The 20,419-nt window shown below is 49.4% G+C and overlaps 1 protein-coding gene across 2 annotated transcripts in view; it reads left to right on the top strand.

Annotated features, from left to right (window-relative positions):
* The window catches only part of SUV39H2 (SUV39H2 histone lysine methyltransferase), a 343,208-nt gene that overhangs the window by 218,988 nt on the left and 103,801 nt on the right, over positions 1-20,419 (top strand). Inside the window, exon 4 of one of the 2 annotated variants that reach the window (XM_069228722.1) lies at positions 13,580-13,726. The exons of the other annotated variant lie outside the window; for it this stretch is intronic. Within the exon in view, the coding sequence (XP_069084823.1) occupies positions 13,580-13,726 (147 nt within the window). The remainder of the gene's footprint in view (positions 1-13,579; positions 13,727-20,419) is intronic. 2 annotated transcript variants of the gene reach the window in all.

The raw sequence follows: 20,419 nt of genomic DNA, 5'->3' as shown, positions 1-20,419 counted from the left end.
ACAGGAAGGGACACGGTCGCTTCAGGGACCTTACAGATTTTCACTAAAAGGCACTCTCTGGGACCTTAGCTATTCCTCTTTCTCAGTCCCCCACGTTTGCAAGTAAAATTCGACCTGCAAACTTTACTCTCAACTCATCTTTGGGTCTGGCCTGGTGCACATAGGACTCACCAAATTTCAGTCGAAGCTTCTTTTAGTCAACGTATATTCATTCAGACTTGTTGACCACGCCCGATCAACCTACTAAACCAGACAGATTACAACATATACCCAAGTGTATCCTACACTTGTCAATATACTCCGGAGTCTTAGACCACGCAGGGTCCGTACATCACCAACAACCAAGTGGATAATTTTTTAGCACAAAGCGCCACACACATATGAAGTTCTACGAATGAAACCTAAACAACTATATTCAAATTTATACTACCACCATAACCTTTACTTGTTACTGAACTAGTTCCCTAAGGAAACTAACCATCAAGCTCCTACCAAAAACTGCTGGCACACCTTGTCCTTAGTAAGTAAACTTACAAGGGGACGCATATAGGTCGATGAATCTTTTGGATCGCATAGGGTATCCTAGTCAAGTAAAGCAAGTAAAAGACAGTTACAACAAATCAATCCAATCAACTTACAATACCATTAACTAATCTAATCAGAAAAACCACCATCACTCATAGGAAACTTAGTTCTGTTTATTCCCTATTAGTTACAACTCCAATCATAAACCTTTATTCAACAATATCATGATTTCCAATTTTTATTAGCAACATAAGCAATGAATTCTCAGCACTTTATTAATATGCAACCAACGTTAAACAAAGCATTGCAATTCATGAGCAACCGAATAATTCAGCAATATCAGTCAGTCAATCTAAGTCACCCGAAGTCACCCTATTCAGCTTACCTATCTCCAAATTAGCATCAGCATGTGGGTCTTCATGCGAAAACAATTTAGTCAAAATCTTTAATTTGGAAAAATCTATCTAGAAGAGAAAAACATTTTAAAACAGCGCAGTTGGTACCCAGAAAGAAAAAGCATTCATTAGTCAGTCAGGTTATAGCTACCTATCCAAGATAGATCAGCAACGAGTCAGTCTTCGTCTCCAGGTCATCAGTCATCAATAAAACTCGGGCTCACAGGAAGCAAGCCCAAGTTTTAGCACTTCGGACAGCGTCTCCTGACGTCATCAACTTTCGCCTCTCCGTTCTGATTTTTCCCCTCATGTCATGACTTTTTATTAGGGTCTCTCAGTCCGTCCCACAATTTGCACATTGGTCAACCTTATCAGGATTTATGACTCTAGCCTATAATTTTTGTTTACCACTTGTCTACTTTATTTAGAGCATCAAGTTCCATTAACATGATTGGTCCTCTTGTCAATGAGTACATCATCCGGTTCTTCGGGTAACAAAATTGTTTCTCCCAACTCTTAGTCTGTAGCTCTATTGTTCGAGTCCTGGGAAAGTACATTTAGCCTATTCTACACATAATTGTATCAATTTGTTCTGATCGTCTCCTGTCCGCTGGTGAGTTTACAGATTTTTCTAGCAGTGTTTCATGGTGAACTCTGTACAGTTCAAGGTCTCTTTTCTCCAGTTCCAGTCTGCAGCAGCTCATCGCGTCTCCACGTTTAAGCAAACAAGGCCCAGTGCCGACTAGGCGTCTGGTAGAGCTAATTTAAGGATATGAAGCATCATAACATAAATTTATATCTCTCATTATAACACATTAGTAAAATTATTAAACATTCACATTATTTAGTACTGTTAACACAGATGGTGACCACTCCCCATGGGCACATTTTTCACATTATACGTTATTTTCAGTTATTGTTAATCAAATGTCAAATTTTCTCATGAGTCATTATACGCAACTCATTAGCATATTCTCATATTAGCATATCTGCTGCAACACATGCAAAGCTCATGCAGTACCATTGTAGTCACACAGTACTTACACACATGAAAGTAAACACTCAGTGTTACAAAACTAAAGGCACTTTATTTCAGTGGCACAATTACCAAAAAGTACTAGCGAGGCAGCCCACGAATAGGAGGTAAGTAACACACTCTGGGGGTGATTCTTACCTTGGCAGGCGGCGGAGGCCGCCCTTCCAAAGTACCCCCGCCAGAACACCGCACCGCGGTCGTCAGACCGCTGCAGTGATTCTGGGTTTTCCACTGGGCTGGCGGGCGACCGCCAAAAGGCCGCCCGCCAGCCCAGTGGAAAACAACCTTCCCACGAGGACGCCGGCTCTGAATGGAGCCGGCGGAGTGGGAAGGTGCGACGGGTGCAGTTGCACCCGTCGCGAATTTCACTGTCTGCAATGCAGACAGTGAAATTCAAAGTGGGGCCCTCTTACGGGGGCCCCTGCAGTGCCCATGCAATGGGCCAATGGCATGGGCACTGCAGGGGCCCCCAGGGGCACCACGACACCCCATACCGCCATCCTGTTCCTGGCGGCTCTACAGGATGGCGGTATGGGGTGTCAGAATCCCCATGGCGGCGCAGCGAGCTGCGCCGCCATGGAGGATTCTTTTGGGCAGCGGAAAACCGGCGGGAGACCGCCGGTTTTCCACTTCTGACCGCGGCCAAACCGCCGCGGTCAGAATGCCCTGCGGGGCACCGCCAGCCTGTTGGCGGTGCTCCCGCCAACCCTGGCCCCGGCGGTCCATGACCGCCGGGGTCAGAATGACCCCCTCTATCTGTACACTTGCAATTAGAAATAGGCATAAAAAGCAATAGAAAATAGTGCAATAGCAATAGACAATAGTGACCCTAGGGGAAGCCCAAACCATGTACTAAAAAAATGGAATGCAAATGCAGGACCCTCACCTAGGGAAGTGGAATGAGTAGAGGGGAGTTGGGGGAACTAGGAAACCCCAAAGGTAAGTACCATAGTGCCCCCCAGTGACCAGGAAGAAAGGAGTATGTTACTGGATTCTCCCCAAAACAACTAAAAAGAAGATAATGCAACTCCTAGACAAGACTGCAAGAAACCAGCGGTGGATTCCTGAAGAGGAAGATCTGTGGAAGAAGGGGACCAAGTCCAGAAGTCGCAGGAGTGTCTGTGGTGTCAGGAGCCACTACACACCTGTCTGTGGTTGCAAGTGTTGGTCGAAGGTAGAACGAAGACAATCAGCAGTGCAGCCCTGGAGCTGGAGAAGATTTCCTGGAGGATGCAGTCGACATCCCACGCCGAATGGAAGATTGCAGTCGGTTAGTGGCATGGAAAAGCCACCAGCAAGCCTTGGCAAAGGCAGAAGTCACGATGAAGCAAAAGTGGAGCTGCCGGGAACCAGCAAGGTCCAGGAGGACTCAACCCACGGAGGGGAGTCTAAGTGACCATCAGAAAGGTGGAGAGTCCACTGAAGAAAAGGCAGCCCCCACAGGAGACCCACTGGAAGAGGAACTAGGAGTCACAGGGGAGCCCATGCTGCACAACTGGAGAAAGGTCCCACGCATAGGAGAAGCACGCAGAGGGCTGTGTGTTGCAGGGAATAGTGCAGGGGCTAGGGCTACACGGAGCCTGAAGATTCCTTGGAGGAGATGGCAACAAGCCTTGGTAGGTGTAAGAGACACAGTGCACTGGGGTACTGTCCTGCATGGGAAGGCAAGGGCTTACCTCCACCAAAGTTGGACAGCTGGCAGAGAGGACCAAGCGGACTACTCCAGACCACTCCAGACCACCACCCATGAGGCAGGATCTACGCAGCTCAGGATGAGAGGAGATCCACGCAGCCAGTCGTCGTTGCTGTTGGTGCCTGCAGATGCAAGGGAGTGACTCATTCACTCCAAGGGAGATTCCTTCTTCTTTCTTGTGTAGACTGAAGACTTGCCACCCTCAGAGGAGGCACAGCCAGGGAAATGTTGCAGAAGCTGGAAAGAGCTGTCAAAACAATCTTGTAAGCAGAGTCTTCGCCATGGATTCAGATTGTCGGTTCCTGGAGGGTCCATTCGCAGTTCAAGTGGCCAAGATCGAAGTCGAGGTTGCAGAGGAGTCCTGCTGGAATATTGCAAGCTGAATCTGAGGACCCACCCAAGAGGGAGACCCTACATAGCCCTGAAAGGGGATTGGTCATCTAGCCAGGTGACCATCTATCAGGAGGGGGCAGAGATGTCACCTACCTGATCTGGCCACTCAGATGCTCCCAGAGGCCCCTGCCCATCTTGGATTCAAGATGGCAGAATCAAGGGACCCTCTGGAGGAGCTCTGGGCACCACCCCTGGGGTGGTGATGGAGAGGGGAGTAGTTACTTTCCTTTCCATTATCCAGTTTTGCGCCAGAGCAGGGACTGGAGGTCCCTGAACCAGTGCAGACTGGTTTACACAAGGAGGGCACCAAATGTGCCCTTTAAAGCATACCAGTGGCTTGGGGAGGCTACCCCTCCCAAGCCATGCAACACATATTTCCAAAGGGAGAGGGTGTTCCTCCCCCCCCCCCCCAAAGGGAATCCTTTGTTCTGCCTTCCTGGGCTTGAGCTGATGAAGCAGCAGGAGAGCAGAAACCTGTCTGAGGGGTGGCAGCAGCTTGTGCTGCTCGGAAAACACCAGAAGGCTGGGAGGGGCAATGCTTGGAGCCCGCTAAGGAGCCCTCAGTGTGCATTTAATCATACTTCCAATACTGGCAACAGTATTGGGGTACGATTCCGACATGTTTGATACCAAACATGCCTAGGTTCGGAGTTACCTTTATGTCCAGTACTTGTGTAAAATGTCGTCCTCGCACTCACAAAGGCCATGAAAATGGAGATTGAGTTCATGGGGCCACCTCTGCTCATGCAGGGGTGCCCTCACACACAGGTACTTGCACCCTGCCCTCTGAGTTAGGCGGGCCTACCCTAGGAGTGACTAACAGTGACCCGGTCCAGTGACCTATAGTGAAAAGGGTGCATGCACCTTTTCACTCAGGCTGCAATGGCAGGCCTGCAGATACACTTTCCTGGGCTCCCCATGGGTGGCATAATTCATGCTGCATGGTGAACCCCTGGTGCCCCAATGCTCTGGGTATTATATACTAGGGACTTACAAGGGGGCACCAGTATGCGAAATGTGGGGTGTGTGTGGTCCAAGCAACCCAATTTAGAGGGAGGGAGCACAGTCACTGGGTTCCTGGTTAGCAGCATCCCAGTGCCCACAGTCAAACACACTGATAAAAGGCAAAAAGTGGGGGTAACCATGCCAGAAAGACCGTACTTTGCTACAAAACCTATACATGTTCATAAGGCACAATGTTTGTAGTGCAGTGGCGAAACACGGTTCTGTACTTATGATAAGGCGAGGACTAAGGCATAAACAAAAGCTTGTATCCCTCGAGGGGGCCCCTAATACGACGGGTTGGTGTCAGAGGGAAGGATGCTCTGGGGTGTGCAAAGATATGTTGGATCCTAGGTGCAGTGGTAAAGGGGACAATCAACAGACATTTTTCAGGTGTCTGCCTGTATCTTCACAGGGGAGAGACTGGAGGAGGGGAGTGAGGAAGGGAGGAAAGAGGAGGAGAGGGAAGTAAAAGGAAATTAAAAAGGGTAAGTATGAGGATGGAGGAGGCTAAGAGGGGGGTGAGTCGACGCTGCTGTGTATGGCTGTCGGTTGAGGCAAGCAGGGGGGTGCATGGGTGGAGGAGTCGGCACATAAAGTGGGGGTCCTAGGATTGGTGCACATCTGCATGGAGGAAGGGTGCCCAGGTTTGAAAAAAGGCCTCAGTCCTATCCTGCAGGTTGTAGATGATTTGTTCATGGGAGGCCTTCAGATACATTGCCATGAGCCATTCATCGTGAGAGGTGGGTGTGGGGGGAACGCCAGTGTCGAAGTATATATATCTTGGCTGTGGCGCGAGTGGTGGGGTAGGAGGCAGGTCTGTGCGGTAAGATAGGTCCAGGGACCCCTCTGTGTCATGCAAAAAGATCAAGAGGCGGAGGAGGAGATTCATGAATGGCGAGGTCTTTCTTAGCGTATTTCCCACTGCAACCCAATAAGGCTGAATGGAGGGGCAGTCACATAAGATCTGCGATAGGTCAGTTTCAGAGACGTCCAATGCCAATCGTAGAGAGTTTTAGAGGCACAATTTCATTCGACCCTCCCTTGCTCCATGGTCACAGGTTTCTAATAAATCTGCCCAAACCTCCATTTCATAGTCTACCTGTAGCCTTGTCTGCCATTTAGTGTGAAGGTTGTTGAAGAGAGGCAGAGGAAGCGCTTGACGGATCAGGAGGTTGTTAAAACCTGACATCACTCAACGGAATTGGCCCATTGTCCTGAGTTAGGAAACCACAGGGGAAGACCTCAGGGTCCATCGGCATGCTCCCATGCAATGAATAAAACAGTGTTGGAATTGTAAATACCTCCAGGCTTGTTGAAGGGAGAGGCCGAACTCATTGTGGAGCGCAGTTAAGGGCTTAAGGGTACCGTCGACTAGGACCTGGTCCAGGTGGATGAATCCCGCTGAGAGCCAGCCTTCCCATTCCAGCATCTTTCCACCGATTCGCAGGGGTCCACCCAAACAGGTAATGAGCTTGTTGCCAGGATTTCATCATGGCCTGCACCATCAGGTTGGCAGGGCGTAACGTTGAATTCCCCTCACCATAGAGCGGGCTTTATCCCTGAGGGTACGTAGTAGCATGTGTCCTGCCTGACCCCGCAGCTGTGGGTCCCGCGTCTTGGGGAGCATGTAGGCAAGTTGAGAGAAGTGGAGGGATAATGCATAATGTTCCATGGAGAGTAAACCCAATCTGCTGCTATAGCGATGGACCATAAGTTTTGTGCTAGCTAGACGTGGCCTGAAGGACCCCCAAATGAAGGAGTGGATACACTTATCTACATATGTAAATAAATCCCCAGGTATTTGAGATGTGACGGTGTCCATCGGATTGGGAAGTAAGCTATAGCCGTGCTCGTGGTCACACATGATAGGGGTTGCGCTTCGCTCTTAGCCCAATTTACCTTATAACCTGACAGCGCCACAAAGTCTGCAAGGATGCAAACGTAATGTTGTGAGTGAGTGTGGGAGGTTTGTGAGGGTGGCCAGGACATCATCCACATAAAGATAGATTGTGGACTTGCCACCTGGTAGGGGGACACCCAATATGAACAACGCATGTCAGATGGAGGCCGCCAGCTGTTACATAGCCAAAAGGAACAGCAGTGGGCAGTCTTGTTGAGTCCCTCGTCTGATAGGGAACGGGTTGGACAGGAAGCCTCCACAGTTCACCCGTTGATTTGTAAAGCCAGCGGACTTTGGGTATAAAGTCATCGCCCAGGCTGAAGCGTTGCAGAATCGCGAAAAGGTACGACCATTCAGTCCTGTCAGATGCTTTTTCAGTGTCCAGGGAAAGAGCAAGGGCTTCATCCTGTACGTCTTTGGCCGACCATAGGGTGTGCGCAAGTGTACGGGGATGGTTCCTGGATGAGCGACTGGGTGGAAACCTGAGTGTTGTGTATGAGGGTTGGGATCACTTTCCGTAGGCGGGCTGCTAGGACGCCTGCCAGAATCTTAAAATCCCCAGTGAGCAGAGAGATGAGCCTGTAGCTCCCACAGAGCAAGGTGGGACTGTGGTCAGTGCCTTGTTAGAGATGCAACCTAATGAGCCCCGGGTTCTGTTTTCCGAAAGGTCTTGTACAATGAATCAACCACATCCTCACCCTCCAATTTATAGAATTCCACAGAGAATCTGTCTTCCCCTGGGGCCTTATGGTAGGGGAGTCTAGAGATGGCCTGGGCTATCTCTGTTTTGCTTATTTCTCCCTTTAGTAAACTCCTGCCGTCAACATTGAGTCTGGGTATGGGTATGCCATCAAGAAACGCAGCGAGTCGGGCAAGATTCTCTTCTGTCTCCGGGGTGTAGAAGGCCGGTAAAATTCTGCTAATTCTCAGACAATATCTTGGAGGTGGGTAAGGATTAATGCCGTCTGCAGCCTTGATAGCTGAGATGGCTAGCATCACCTCCTGTTGTCACAATTTACTGCCAAAAAGCGGCTTGCCCTCTCCCCTGCTCGTAATGAAGTCCCTTAAGCCATTGAAGGGCATATTCCACCTGAGAGGTATAGAGGGTGTTTAGATCCATTCTGGCCTGTTTGAGACGATGGTAGGCAGAGGGGCATGGGCCTGTGGAGTAGTGGAGGGTGAGAGTCGCTGTCTAACCCTCCAGGTCCTTCTGATGAGATTGTCACTGAGCACTGGCGAGGGCTTAGTCCCTCATGAGCTGTCTGCATATGGTTGCCTTTGCAGCTGCACACAGAACCCGATGGGAAGAAACTGACCCCTTGTTGTTATCTAAATAGGTAGAAAGTGGGAGCGTTATTGGGCTTTGCCTTTGGTTGTTCGGTACAGTGAAATCTTCAGGCGCCATGGTTTATGTCCCAGTGTGGTAAGTACCATGTCCAGAGCAAGGAGGAGAGGGGAATGGTCCGAGAGCATAGCCATAATGATCCGGGACTCCCTGATGAGGGCTACCGTCCGGTGGGAGGTCAGGAAGTAGTCTAACCTAGATTGAGTACAGTGGACCAGTGAAAAGAAAGTATCTTCCTGGTCTTCCGGATGGGAGAGATGGCAATGGTCCACCAGATCATGATCTGTCAGAATGTCTCCTAGGAGGGCCCTGTTGGTACTGTTGCTAAGGTCTAGAGGGCCGGTGTGGTCAAGCACTGCATCGTGGCCCAGATTCCAGTCTCCTCTGAGAAGGAAGTGGGAGGCTTTCATCTCTGCCAGGAGGCAGTTAAGTTGAAGGAAGAAAAGGCATTTGGAGACCATAGAGGTGTGTATATATAACAGTCGCACAATATATGTTTGCTACCTTTAAGTTTGGCAAGGATGTAGTGACTATTCTAGTCTGACCAGGTCTTGAGGGCAGTGAATGTCAGTGATTGTCGCAAAAGGATTGCGACTCCACCTTTCCTAGAAGGTCCGGACTCTGCTGTTGATGTCGCTGGGCAGCTGCTATGTAGTACCTGAACCACACAGTCAAGACGCAGTTTCTCGGATTCCAGGTCGGAAATATGGGTTTCCTGCAAAAAGGCTACATGCACGCACTTAGATTGCACATAGGACCGTATTTTTTCTGCTTAATATAGTTAGACCATTACCATTCCAGGAGATGGTAGGCAGGGAGGAGGAAGCCGTGGGCTCTGGGATAGACATCCAGACTTTAAATGGGTTGTATGTGTTGTGGGCTTTAGGATGGAGATGAAAGTGGATGGGACCCGGGGGTAGGGAGGGCTGATGCGGGAGGCAGAGAGAGGGAAAGAGTGGGGAGAGGGGTGGTGTGGCAGGAACCCCTTTGTCGCAGTGAAGAGGGAGGTGTCTGCTACAGTGAGAGACATGGATGAAAATGAAAAAAAGAAAGAAAAGAGAGGGGAGAGGGAGGGAGGAAGGTAACAATGAGTTGGCACTGAGCCAAGAAGGTGGCCTCAGCAGGGCCGGGAGCTATAAACTTCTGGTCTAAATTTGCGCAACCCACGCGCTGTGGGCCACCACTGGAGGGGCAGGCAGAGGGAAATGAGGAACCAGGTCGACAGTGGAGCCGGGGAAGGGGCGGGGCAACCATAACTTGCTCCCCGGGGGAAGGGGAAAGAGGTCTCAGGAATCTAGAGGACGTACCAGAGTGTGCGGGTTAGGTGCGTACATGTGTGCCAGGAAGCGAGCGTTGGTCGCACAATGGTCCATCTTCATGTTTGGGAAAAAAACTGTAAACTTGGCACTTGTATAGCGCACTACTCACCCGTTAGGGTCTCAAGGTGCTGTACGCGTACCGCTGTGGAACCCCTCCTGGCTTTTCCCTGTAAGGCGCCCACTCCTAGACAGCCCCAGGGTGAAGCCAGGCATTCAAGCGCTGTGAGGGCTGTTGTGGAGATTAAGCAAGCTATTGCCCAGAGTTACAGAGTGGGACTCATTAATTAGATTAGGCACTGAGGCGAGAATTATCTGGTCCAAGGGAATTGAGCCCAAGACCCGCGAGGTGGGAATTGAACCCTGGTCCCGGGCCAGATCTCTGCATCAGGGTCTGCTGATCTAACCATTGTGCCACACTTCTCCATTCGTAATGCTCAGCTGTTGCAGGATGGTGGGGTGGCGGAGTCGGTGGTGGGGCACAGGGTGGCATTTAAGTGGGCCTATCTCTCCCCCCCAGGGAAAGAGGGGGATAAGAGGGAGGAACAAGGGGTATGTGGCAACAGCTAGGGCCAGCCAATCCAATCTATGCAACGGTCATCACAAGGTAACATAACAGTGGCTTAATTATCTGTCCAGCACTGGATAAAGTGCAGTTGCAAGAAACCTAACCATTTTGGGGCAACAGGCCCCACAACAATGCAAACATTGTGGTACATGTAGTAGTAGAGCTGGGAAACTTGAAAACAGAACCTTATCAGCCTTGTGCATAGCAACGGAAACTGCTCTGGGGCAGAGCTACACAGGATACTAGATACTAGCCCCCGCATCTGCACAAAAGGACACAGTAATGCAATCAACTTTATATCATCGTTCAAAGGTAAGGCTGGTAGTGCCGGCAGTAGTTCACCCCAAGTAGGTCACAAGAGGGCTAAGTGGATAAAAAGCATTGACAATGGTGATGTAGGCGCATGGGATATACTTATCCGTCAGCCATGTGGGTGCCAGAGGACTCCAGAGTCAGCAGCTGATACAAAAGGACATTGTCCATCGGTCGAAGTCGAGCCTCATCTCTCCGGTGAGAGGGTTTCAGCAGGGATCTGGATTTGTCTCCCCCCTGGTCCTGAGTGAGGGCCGCCATCACTTGCAAAGCTGTTTCCCTGCCATCCTGTGATGAAGGTGGTCACTCCAGACCCTGCCTCATTTTTCCCACCAGAGCTCCAGAGGAAGCTGGAGGCGATAGGAGGAGAGGTTGTGTTCGGAAAGAGAGCGGGAGTCAATTGCGGCCGGGGTGGGGGGCATGTTCCATCGGCTGGACAAGCAGGCCTTCCACGAAGATACATAGTGCATTCGGATCAAAAAAGTCTCTGGATCTGCTGTCTTTCGTTATCCACATGCGAGCATGTTCAGACAGCCCAAATTTGATGACCAGTTTCTGAGGTTGGATGAGAGGGCAAAGAATGCCTTCCTTTTGCCGTTGGTTTTTATGGAGAAGTTGGAAGGTATGCAGATTTTGTGTCCCTCGAAGTCGTAAGGGCTGTGAGTGCGGGCCGCAGTCAGCAGTTGCCGTACCTGTTAGTGTAAAAGGAAGCAGGCTCTTCCTGATGCGTCATGACGTGGGGGACCCATTTGGGGAACACACTGGAACTCTAGGGGGGCATGGGGTAATATGTGAGGGCAGTGAGGGTGGGTGGAAAGGACATCCTTAAGGAAGGTCCTGGTGTCCGTGCCCTCCGCCTGTTCTGGGAATCCAAAAAAAGCAGACATTGTCTCTACGGCTTCTATCCTCAAGGTCTATAACCTTGTTGTGGAGGTACAGCAGTTCCTGGTCCCTCTCCAGAGCAGCATCAAGCCTGTTCTCTACGATCGTGAGGAGATGTTCCATCCCTGTCACCCTATCCTAAAATCCAGCAGTATCAGTTCGGATGGCTCTAGATTCTTCAGCAAGGTCCGAGATTTTGGAGTCCACGCCCTCTAGCTGTCTGCAGACTGCAGGGATTTCCTGTAGTATACGCTCCATTGTGATGTCTTGTCACAGGCCTGCAGAGGCGTCTGTTGGGCCAGTCAGTTTGGACCTGTGGAGAGGTCATGGAACGTTGTTGGGAGAGGACCTCTGAGAAAAGCAACTGGCGAGCAGGTTTTCTGGAGGACTTGCCAGCGGGCATCACCGCACCAGGTCCCCCCAAATGACAAAGGTCTGGTCTCTTAGACGGGGGAGTGAGGGCGGTGTTGTGTGTCACCTCAAGATGTAGGAGGGAGGGTAGCACCTCCTGCGGCAGTGGGCAACAAGAGAGAGCAGTCTGGTCAGGTGCAGTCAAGCGCCCGAATGGCGTTGTCCAGGCTGTGGCATAGAGTCTAGGCCCCTGGTACGACCACTTTATTGTGGGGGACGATGGAAGGGTGCCTCCCGTGGAGTTCACCCCGGTAGCTTTGGCTGGAGAAGAGACAGGCTAGAGGCAGTTAGCCGCAAAGAGAGCCGAGGCAAGAGAGGTCTTAACCTGAAGCTGGGGGGTGGCATCCAGTGAAACTTGTGATCCTAGTATGTATACTTCTGATGGACCTCTCCTTCCAAAGGGTGGCACAGTCACCAAGGAGGTAATGCGGCTGGGCGGGTGCTACAGGCCTTATAGTTGCCTCTGGTGTCCGTCGACATGTAAGCCAGGTAGGGGGTGATAGATCCTAGGAGTCATGCGTGCCTAGAGCCATGTAGATACCACCTTTGAGGGAATATGCCCAATCGCAGCATAGAGGAGTCCGCCGCAGGTAGCATGCAGCAATGAGGTCTGTGCCTGGTGCATGTCCAGTGCGCTGGTGCAGAGTGTGCGGTGAGGCCCATGCAGGCTAAGGGCCAAGCGATAAGCAATGTCCCTAGGGGTAAGGGGGGGGCTGAGTTCAATGGGCAAGTTCAGGGCCCCCGCCAGATCATGTGGCAGTCCGTGCAGCCCAGTAGAAGGGAGGCCATGCTGGCTGCAGAGTGGTCCGTGTAGTGTGGCCCCGCCTGTGTCGTCAGGCCATCCTGGATGCGGCTTGGCAGCGGGTGCCGACAGGGGGAAAGAAGAGGGGAGGCTCAACTGCCCTCTCTGTCATCCGTTGCGGTGGTGGGGTTCAGCTTACCAGGTGGCCGCTGTGGTTGCTAATTGAATCTGTGCTCTGCCGTCTGTCTCTCAGGCTATCTATCTGTGAAAGTATATCATTCTGGCTATCTTTGCACGTTTATCATTCTATCTGCGCGTCTATCATTCTTTCTATCTTTGCAAAGCTATCATTCTCTCTATCTCTGCAGGTATATTTATCTTTGCAAGGGTATCTATATTTACGTAACCCTCTGTCTGTTTTGCAAGCCTTTCCATTTATCTTTTCAAACTTCTCTATCAATTCGTAATACAGGTTTACAAAAGTATTGCAAACAATCATTAGCAAAGACAAGAGTTTGGCAGTCAATGCCAGATTGATGTGCTCTTTAGGTGGGGTGTTAGTTTGAACTTTTGATTTTACTACAATTAATGTTTATAACATAGCTCCATATAGGAGTTTTCCAGGCTTCATCCATATTCACTGTAAGTTACAACATGATTTCCTTTCACAAGGTGCATTTCCACAAACAAAGTAGTTCCCTTAAGTGCTATGTACTACTAAGGTAACGTGTGCCTTTTTGACTCGAAACTATTTTCCCTTCACTCAGTTTTTCTTATATTGATGAGGGCACCGCAGCTTCCCCAACAATGATTTGCAAAAACGATGGCAGAACAAAAGAAGAATTGCCAGTCAAAAGACTTTGCGAATGCTTGTTTTGTCTTCATACTGAACGCACCGTTAATTTCCCACTGTGTGTTTTACCTGTATGAGATCATATACACCTGAAGTGATTTTATTCTTTTAAATGTATGCTAAAACGAACATTGTATCGCTTTTGTAATTATTTCTGATTGCCTTTAATATGAAGCTAAAGTGTCTTAGTTTTATATTTATAGGTGATCACAAGCGAGGAAGCTGAGAGAAGAGGGCACCAATATGATAATAAAGGCATTACTTATCTTTTTGATCTGGACTATGAATCTGATGAATTCACAGTGGATGCTGCTCGCTATGGAAACGCATCGCACTTTCTAAATCACAGCGTAAGGACTTTTTGTGACAAATTCTATTAAGTGATGGCTCGAGTTGTCAAATTTCTTTTCAAATTTCGCTGGAAACAAAAAAGCGTGGATAAGTGTCCTAAAGAGAAGAATTGTTTAAAGGCCATGCATAACGATATATGTAAAGCTGTTTCTTGCAGCATGAAAGGACACTGGGCCTTAAAACATGTTCCATTCCAACACCTTTTTTGTAGCTCTTGCAGGGTTTTCAAAAGTAAAATTGAGAAGGACAACATCAAGGCAAGAATAAAAGTTGCCCATAAAAACGATAGAACACTCTAAATAAAATAAAATGCATTATGTTAAAAACAAAGACTTAAGGGAGAGAGGGGAGAAGAAGTTGGCATGGGTATTTACACTAACATTTTGGTCCATGCTAAACAGTTTTGATGGAATTGGGCGACACTCCATTTACACTTGGATATTTTGAGGCAAGGGACAGTGAGAAGAAGGGCAGAAATGATTTCACAGATGGAATATTTCTTGGTTTTCTTAACATGTCTCCACACAGTCGCAAGTAAATTGCCATTACCACAACCAAATGGAATTTAACCATGAAGTTGCTTTTCCCTGCCGATTCAGGATATAAATCCTTCTCAGTATCTGAGTCCTTTCACCAGACAAGGCCAGGCCCTGCGCTTCTTCCAAGCACATCAGCTAGTGCAGTAAAAGTTCCCATGGTTCATGCCTTGAAATCCAGGGGACATTGATGATTGTAATATTTTGTTTTTCATACATGATGGCCCTCAATGTGCTGATAGCCACTACTGGCATCCCTTTCCTGGATTTAAAAACATTTTCAGATTTCTTGTGTGCATTCGTTTTGGTTCCAAATGGGGACTGGTGAAATGAGCGGCTGGCTTGTATTCGCATGCATCACTTTGGAGTTGTATGAACTTCGAGATTGGTGGGGGAGTATGTGATTGAGTACTTTTATGTTTGGATTGAGTTTGGACGTAGACACAGACACATGGTGATTGGTGGAGGTCTCTTCTGGGGGATAGGTTGCCAGGTCCTCCATAACTGTTTGCTTTGTGTCTATGGTTAGAATACTTTCACCATTTTTATACTTAGGCCCTCATTATGACATTGGCGGCATTCTTAGAATACCGCCGATGACAAAGGCGCCAGAAGACCACCAGTGCTGGCAGTCTTCCGCCTGCCATATTATGGACACTGCAGGATTTCCGCCGCAATAGGGGTGGAAATCCTGCAGTAGCCATGCAGGTGGACGGTGGTGCCCTGGTGCTGGTATCACCAGCAACTCCCCGCCAGTAAGATGCCGCTAGCTGTATTAAGGCCATTAGTAAGGCCTGGCGGTGTCCTGCTGGCGATGCGTTGCTGGCGGTGGCAGCGCCCCTTCCAGTTCTCTGCCGGACGACTTCCTCACCGGAAAAGGTAAGTCAGGTGTCTGACGGGGAGAGGGGTGGGAGGGTGGTTGTGTTTTGTGTGAGTGTGTGGTGACCGCCTGTGCGTATGTATCTGTGTGTAAATGTGAGTGTCGTAATGTATGCGTGTGAATGAATAAGTGTATGAAAGTAGAAGTGAGTGCGTCACTGCATGTCAGTGTGTATGCATGCCTGAATGGGCGTTTGGATGTCTGTTTGCGTGTATGAATGCGTGTAAGTATGTCTGTATGAATGTGTGCCTGAATGCATGTTGGTATGTATGAGTGAATGCGTACATGTAAGTGTAGGTGAATGGGTGTATGCGTGCTGTGTGTGGGTGTCTGTGTGCATGTATGCGGGGAGGGGCTGTGGGGTAAGGGGTGCTGTGACTGTAGGGGGTGATGTGAGTGTGTGTGGCTGTTTGCTTGTATGGCTGTGGGGGTGGGGTCAGTTGTGTGGTGGGTGCGTGTCTGCGTGTGCATGAATGGGTGTCGTGTCTGCGGGAGTGTGCATGTATGGGGGTGTCTGTGAATGAATGGGGGCATGGGGTGTGTGTGTTTGAATCGGGGGTGGTGTGTGTGTGAATTGGGGGGTGGAGGCCTGAGTTTGGATGGGGGTGGGTGGGGGGGTTAGGTGTTTGCTGGGGGTGGGGAGCCACATACCAGTGACAGGGAAGGAATTCCCTTTCACCGGTAGGCCCTACCACCATGGTTTTCGTGGTGTTACTAACGCCACGGAAACCATGGCTGTAGGCTGGCTCATAATGCAGCTGGCGGTACTCTGTGGGCCTCCAGGTCGGAGATGAATATCTCCGGCCCAGTGGAGTATGAGTGGTGATGTGGCGGGTTGGCAGTGGCCAATCCGCCACACTCATAATGTGGCGCTATACACCGCCAGCCTGTTGGCGGTGATACTGCCACATTAACCCTGGTGATCAAAAGACCGTTAGGGTCATAATGACCTCCTAAGTCTCCAATTCTAGCTAATACTGGTACTTTTATTGTTTTCCCTGGGTAGAAATTAGGCTCTGCAAGTCGCACTAGGAGGATCATCTGCACGAGACTAAGTCACAAAATGTGGTCACTTTGGTGGAGTAACATCTCGGCAGGAAGGACATTTCTATGTTTTTATGCCCAACAGGAATTCCTCTGCTTTCCATTTGGGGTTGATAGAAATAAAGCAGGCATCTGAACAACAGATTGGCCAGTCTTTTTTCTGCATTTTTGGCCTTTCTCGCTAAGGGCCGATCTCCAAATATCTTTAATTAGATACGAGGAAGAATATGTTCTTTTGTATGCCACCCTTGTTCTTTTCCCTGCTTTCTTCAAATCCAGTCTCCTTTCCATCTTTGGCTACTGTCCAGATCAGTTAATATGGGTCATGTGAGGTTGGCTTAGATGGGGTAAGTGATCAGGTCTGAGGGCTAGATTTACTAAGGGCCTGCATTCTCCATGTTTCACCCAAGACAAAAGAAGGCAACGCAAGCCCCTAAATGGGATTTACTAAGCCACGCAAAGCCACCTTGCGTGGCTCCGTATGATTTAGTAAATCCAGAGTAATGTTACCCTGCATTATGGAGGCATTCCATGGTTGGAGTATGGGGGTTCCCATGTATCCACCCATAGATTTTGAGACCCAGTTCCAGATTACTAAAGTCCGTGAACCGGAGATTGCCGCAAAATGGTGCGCTTCCCAGACCCAGCTGTAACAAGGAGAATTATCTTTATTCCTCCTTGTTATTTCCTCTTTCCATTCTGCAGCACACAGAGGAAAATGCCCTTAAATATGTTTTTTGTGAAGGAAGGTGTCCCTTCTCAAAAACAATCCTGCGCATATCACAGGCACCCTTGCACCATGGTGCAAGGGTGCCTGCATAGGCGCTAGGCAGCACACAGTCACCAGCGCAGGTAGAGAACAGAAATGCACCATATCTTAGTAAATATGTCACATTTCTGCTTTCTCTCTGTCACACACTGCAGCATGTTCTCTTGCTGCATTGCATTACTTTTAGTGAATCTGCTCCCTCCTTACCCACCAGATTTCTGGATGGGCTAGCTAGGTGTTAAGGCATAACACTGAACCATATTATGATTATCATCAGTAACCTTCCAGCTGCAAACAAACAATTGTCCAGCAAGATAGTAGCATCTTGAGCACTTTGGCTTGAAGAAGCCACATTATGTACATTGTATAGGTCGGGATCTGTGCATGAGCTGAGGGGCGTGGCAGTTGTGGGCTCCCATTTAGCCTCACGTCTGTTATCTTCTTTCTCAGGAACAGGATCCTTCAAATCCAGATGAAGAATTTTTTTTTTTTTTTGGGTTTGGGGTACTGGCCTTTGTACTTACCTTTGAATAATAAAGCTCCTACAACCATCATACACCTGGTCTTATTGTACAGTGGACTGGCTGAAGTGCCTGTCTTCCATCACTCTTCTCTGTTATGGAGTAGGAGCTCTGGTGAATCACTCTCTGTTATAGCGACTCACTGTTATAGCTCACTACTAAGCCCAGACAGAACCTACACAGTGACCCAGGTGCTGGATCCTAACACTACTACAGCCTTAGACAGCTTAAAGCATTATATAGGTTCCAGTTCTAGTATGGTCCTGAAGAGGCACTCTCCAGCAATCCACTTCGGTGTACTTTAGAGCAATTTTCATCTAAAGCCCAACTGAATTCAATGAATCTTGATGATTGGCTGCCTCGCCTCTGTCTTACCTTGCAGGAGACTGACAATATCTCTCAAACTCTCACTCTATCTCAATTGCACTGCCAAGCTTCAACACCTGCTCTTTCATCCACAAACAACAGCAGCAGAGATGAAATGAAGACAGTATGAGGTTTCATTGGCATGGCAGTACCTGGCATTCAGCTGAGGTGAATGAGGGCAGCAATCCGCACCCCAAGTGCAGGTTCCCTGATTAGGAATGAGCACAAGTAAATGGCTATTACTCCAGTATTGGAGCTTTCATAGATTCATATGCTTGCATACTTCCCCGTCGTTGAGATGGGAGTCCCTGGTGGAATATAGAAACTAGCCTGACAATGTATATACACAATATATGGACTAGGCCTCAACAGAATAACCTATCACAGTCATTTTGCAAAATAGACCCAAACTCAAACTTGAACCAATCAGATTGCCTCACCCTCTTAGAACCTCCTGTGAGGAGCTGCCTTCCCTCAGAATTTCCACCGCACGTTCTGCTGAGGAGTCTCCTTTGAGCTCTGCTCAATATTTTCTCTCAGAAGATCTACTACTTCAGTTTTGGGACATTTCTTTCTTCTCTGGTGCTTCAAACTGGCTGCCATGTCAAAGACACCAAGGAAAGGCCTTTTTAGATCCTGTGCCTCTTGTTTGAAAAAAAGATTATGGTGGTCATTCTGACCCTGGCGGTCTTTGACCGCCAGGGCGGAGGACCGCGGGAGCACCGCCGACAGGCCGGCGGTGCTCCAATGGGGATTCCGACCGCGGCGGTAAAGCCGCGGTCGGACCGGCACCACTGGCGGGGTCCCGCCAGTGTACCGCGGCCCCATTGAATCCTCCGCGGCGGCGCAGCTTGCTGCACCGCCGCGGGGATTCCGACCCCCCCTACCGCCATCCAGATCCCGGCGGTCGGACCGCCGAGATCCGGATGACGGTAGGGGGGGTCGCGGGGCCCCTGGGGGCCCCTGCAGTGCCCATGCCACTGGCATGGGCATTGCAGGGGCCCCCGTAAGAGGGCCCCTAAATGTATTTCACTGTCTGCTGCGCAGACAGTGAAATACGCGACGGGTGCAACTGCACCCGTCGCACAGCTTCCACTCCGCCGGCTCGATTCCGAGCCGGCTTCATCGTGGAAGCCTCTTTCCCGCTGGGCTGGCTGGCGGTCTGAAGGCGACCGCCCGCCAGCCCAGCGGGAAAGTCAGAATTACCGCCGCGGTCTTTCGACCGCGGAACGGTAACCTGACGGCGGGACTTTGGCGGTCGGCCTCCGCCGCCCGCCAAGGTCAGAATGAGGGCCTATATGTGGAGGATCCACATGAGAAATGCATTTATTGCCTATATCCCAGCCACAAAACAAAGGACTGCAAAATATGTAGAAAATTCTCTACAAAGACCTTGAAGGACAGAGAGGGTCTCCTGCTATTGTGGCTTCAGAGAGGCAAGACTGGACACTCTGCCTCTGATGAGGATAATGCCTCTTCTTCCATTTCTGCCCCTAAAACACCTGTGAAGAGAAAACAGGGAGGCTCAGATATTCAGGAGCCACCTAAGAAAATGGTGCGAAAACCAGCAGGGGCATCTACTAAGATGCTCTCGTCGACGACAATTCCGACGACGCCTCTGTCAACGATGTTTCCAGTGACGACAGTATCCGTCGACGACAACTGGTTTCTTATCATCAACTATGACAATTTTTCCAGACAAGCGGCAAAGACCATCCATATTGCCTATGTATCAATCTGCATAGCATACTCCTCTCAGACTCATTTGACACTGTCTGTCATATCACCAAGCAAGGTGTCAAGGCTTTTGCCATCTAGGTTTTTAGATGGCAACGATGACGAAGACTCAGATCAGGACGCATTGTTTGGGGTGGCTAAGAGCCCTTCCCAGTTGCACGTTAAATGTCAGGAGTACTTGGATGATGACTCCTATTATGGTCAGCAGTATTATGATCCAGTCCCACAGCAACAACAGGGAATGGTATGCTTGCCTTCTGGTCTTGTTTCCGACCTATAGGCCATGCTGGCAGATTATAGAGATTCCATCCTCAGTCGGTGAAGGATCCCACGCCAACAGTGACTGCTCCAGCTACTCCAGCACCTCTGCCAGTTTTTCCTGTGGCGCCGCAAATTCCTCCTCAGGCTCCAGAGTCCCCAAGTCCAAGCCCCTTCGGATGAAGCGGCTGAGTAAGGAGAAGTTCTTTCAGACCAGGATGAATGGGATGATTACGTGCTCCCAGCACCCCCTTCACCGGAGCCAATGGCAGTTGAATCTCCTCCTGAGGATATTGGCTCTTTTCACAACCTCTTAGAAAAAGCGGCGGTGCAGTTTGAGCTGCAAATGCCATCTACGCAGCAGGACTGCTTTTTATATTACTTTAAAGAGCCGCATAGGAAATTGGTCAGGCCAATTCCTATTATTGACCATGTCTGGAATCAGGGACCTAAAATTATGAAGAATCCAGCAACAGTTCCAGCGGTATTACCAAAGTTGAACAAAAAATATAAAGCAACAGAGGACGCTCCTGCTTGCCTGGTGGGTCATCCAAAACATGACTCAGTGGTTTCTCAAGCTG

The sequence above is a fragment of the Pleurodeles waltl genome, chromosome 4_1 (genome assembly GCF_031143425.1).
Source record: "Pleurodeles waltl isolate 20211129_DDA chromosome 4_1, aPleWal1.hap1.20221129, whole genome shotgun sequence".
NCBI classification, from domain to species: domain Eukaryota; kingdom Metazoa; phylum Chordata; class Amphibia; order Caudata; family Salamandridae; genus Pleurodeles; species Pleurodeles waltl.
Note: the sequence above shows the minus strand (reverse complement) of the source record. Positions and strands in the feature narration are given on the sequence as shown.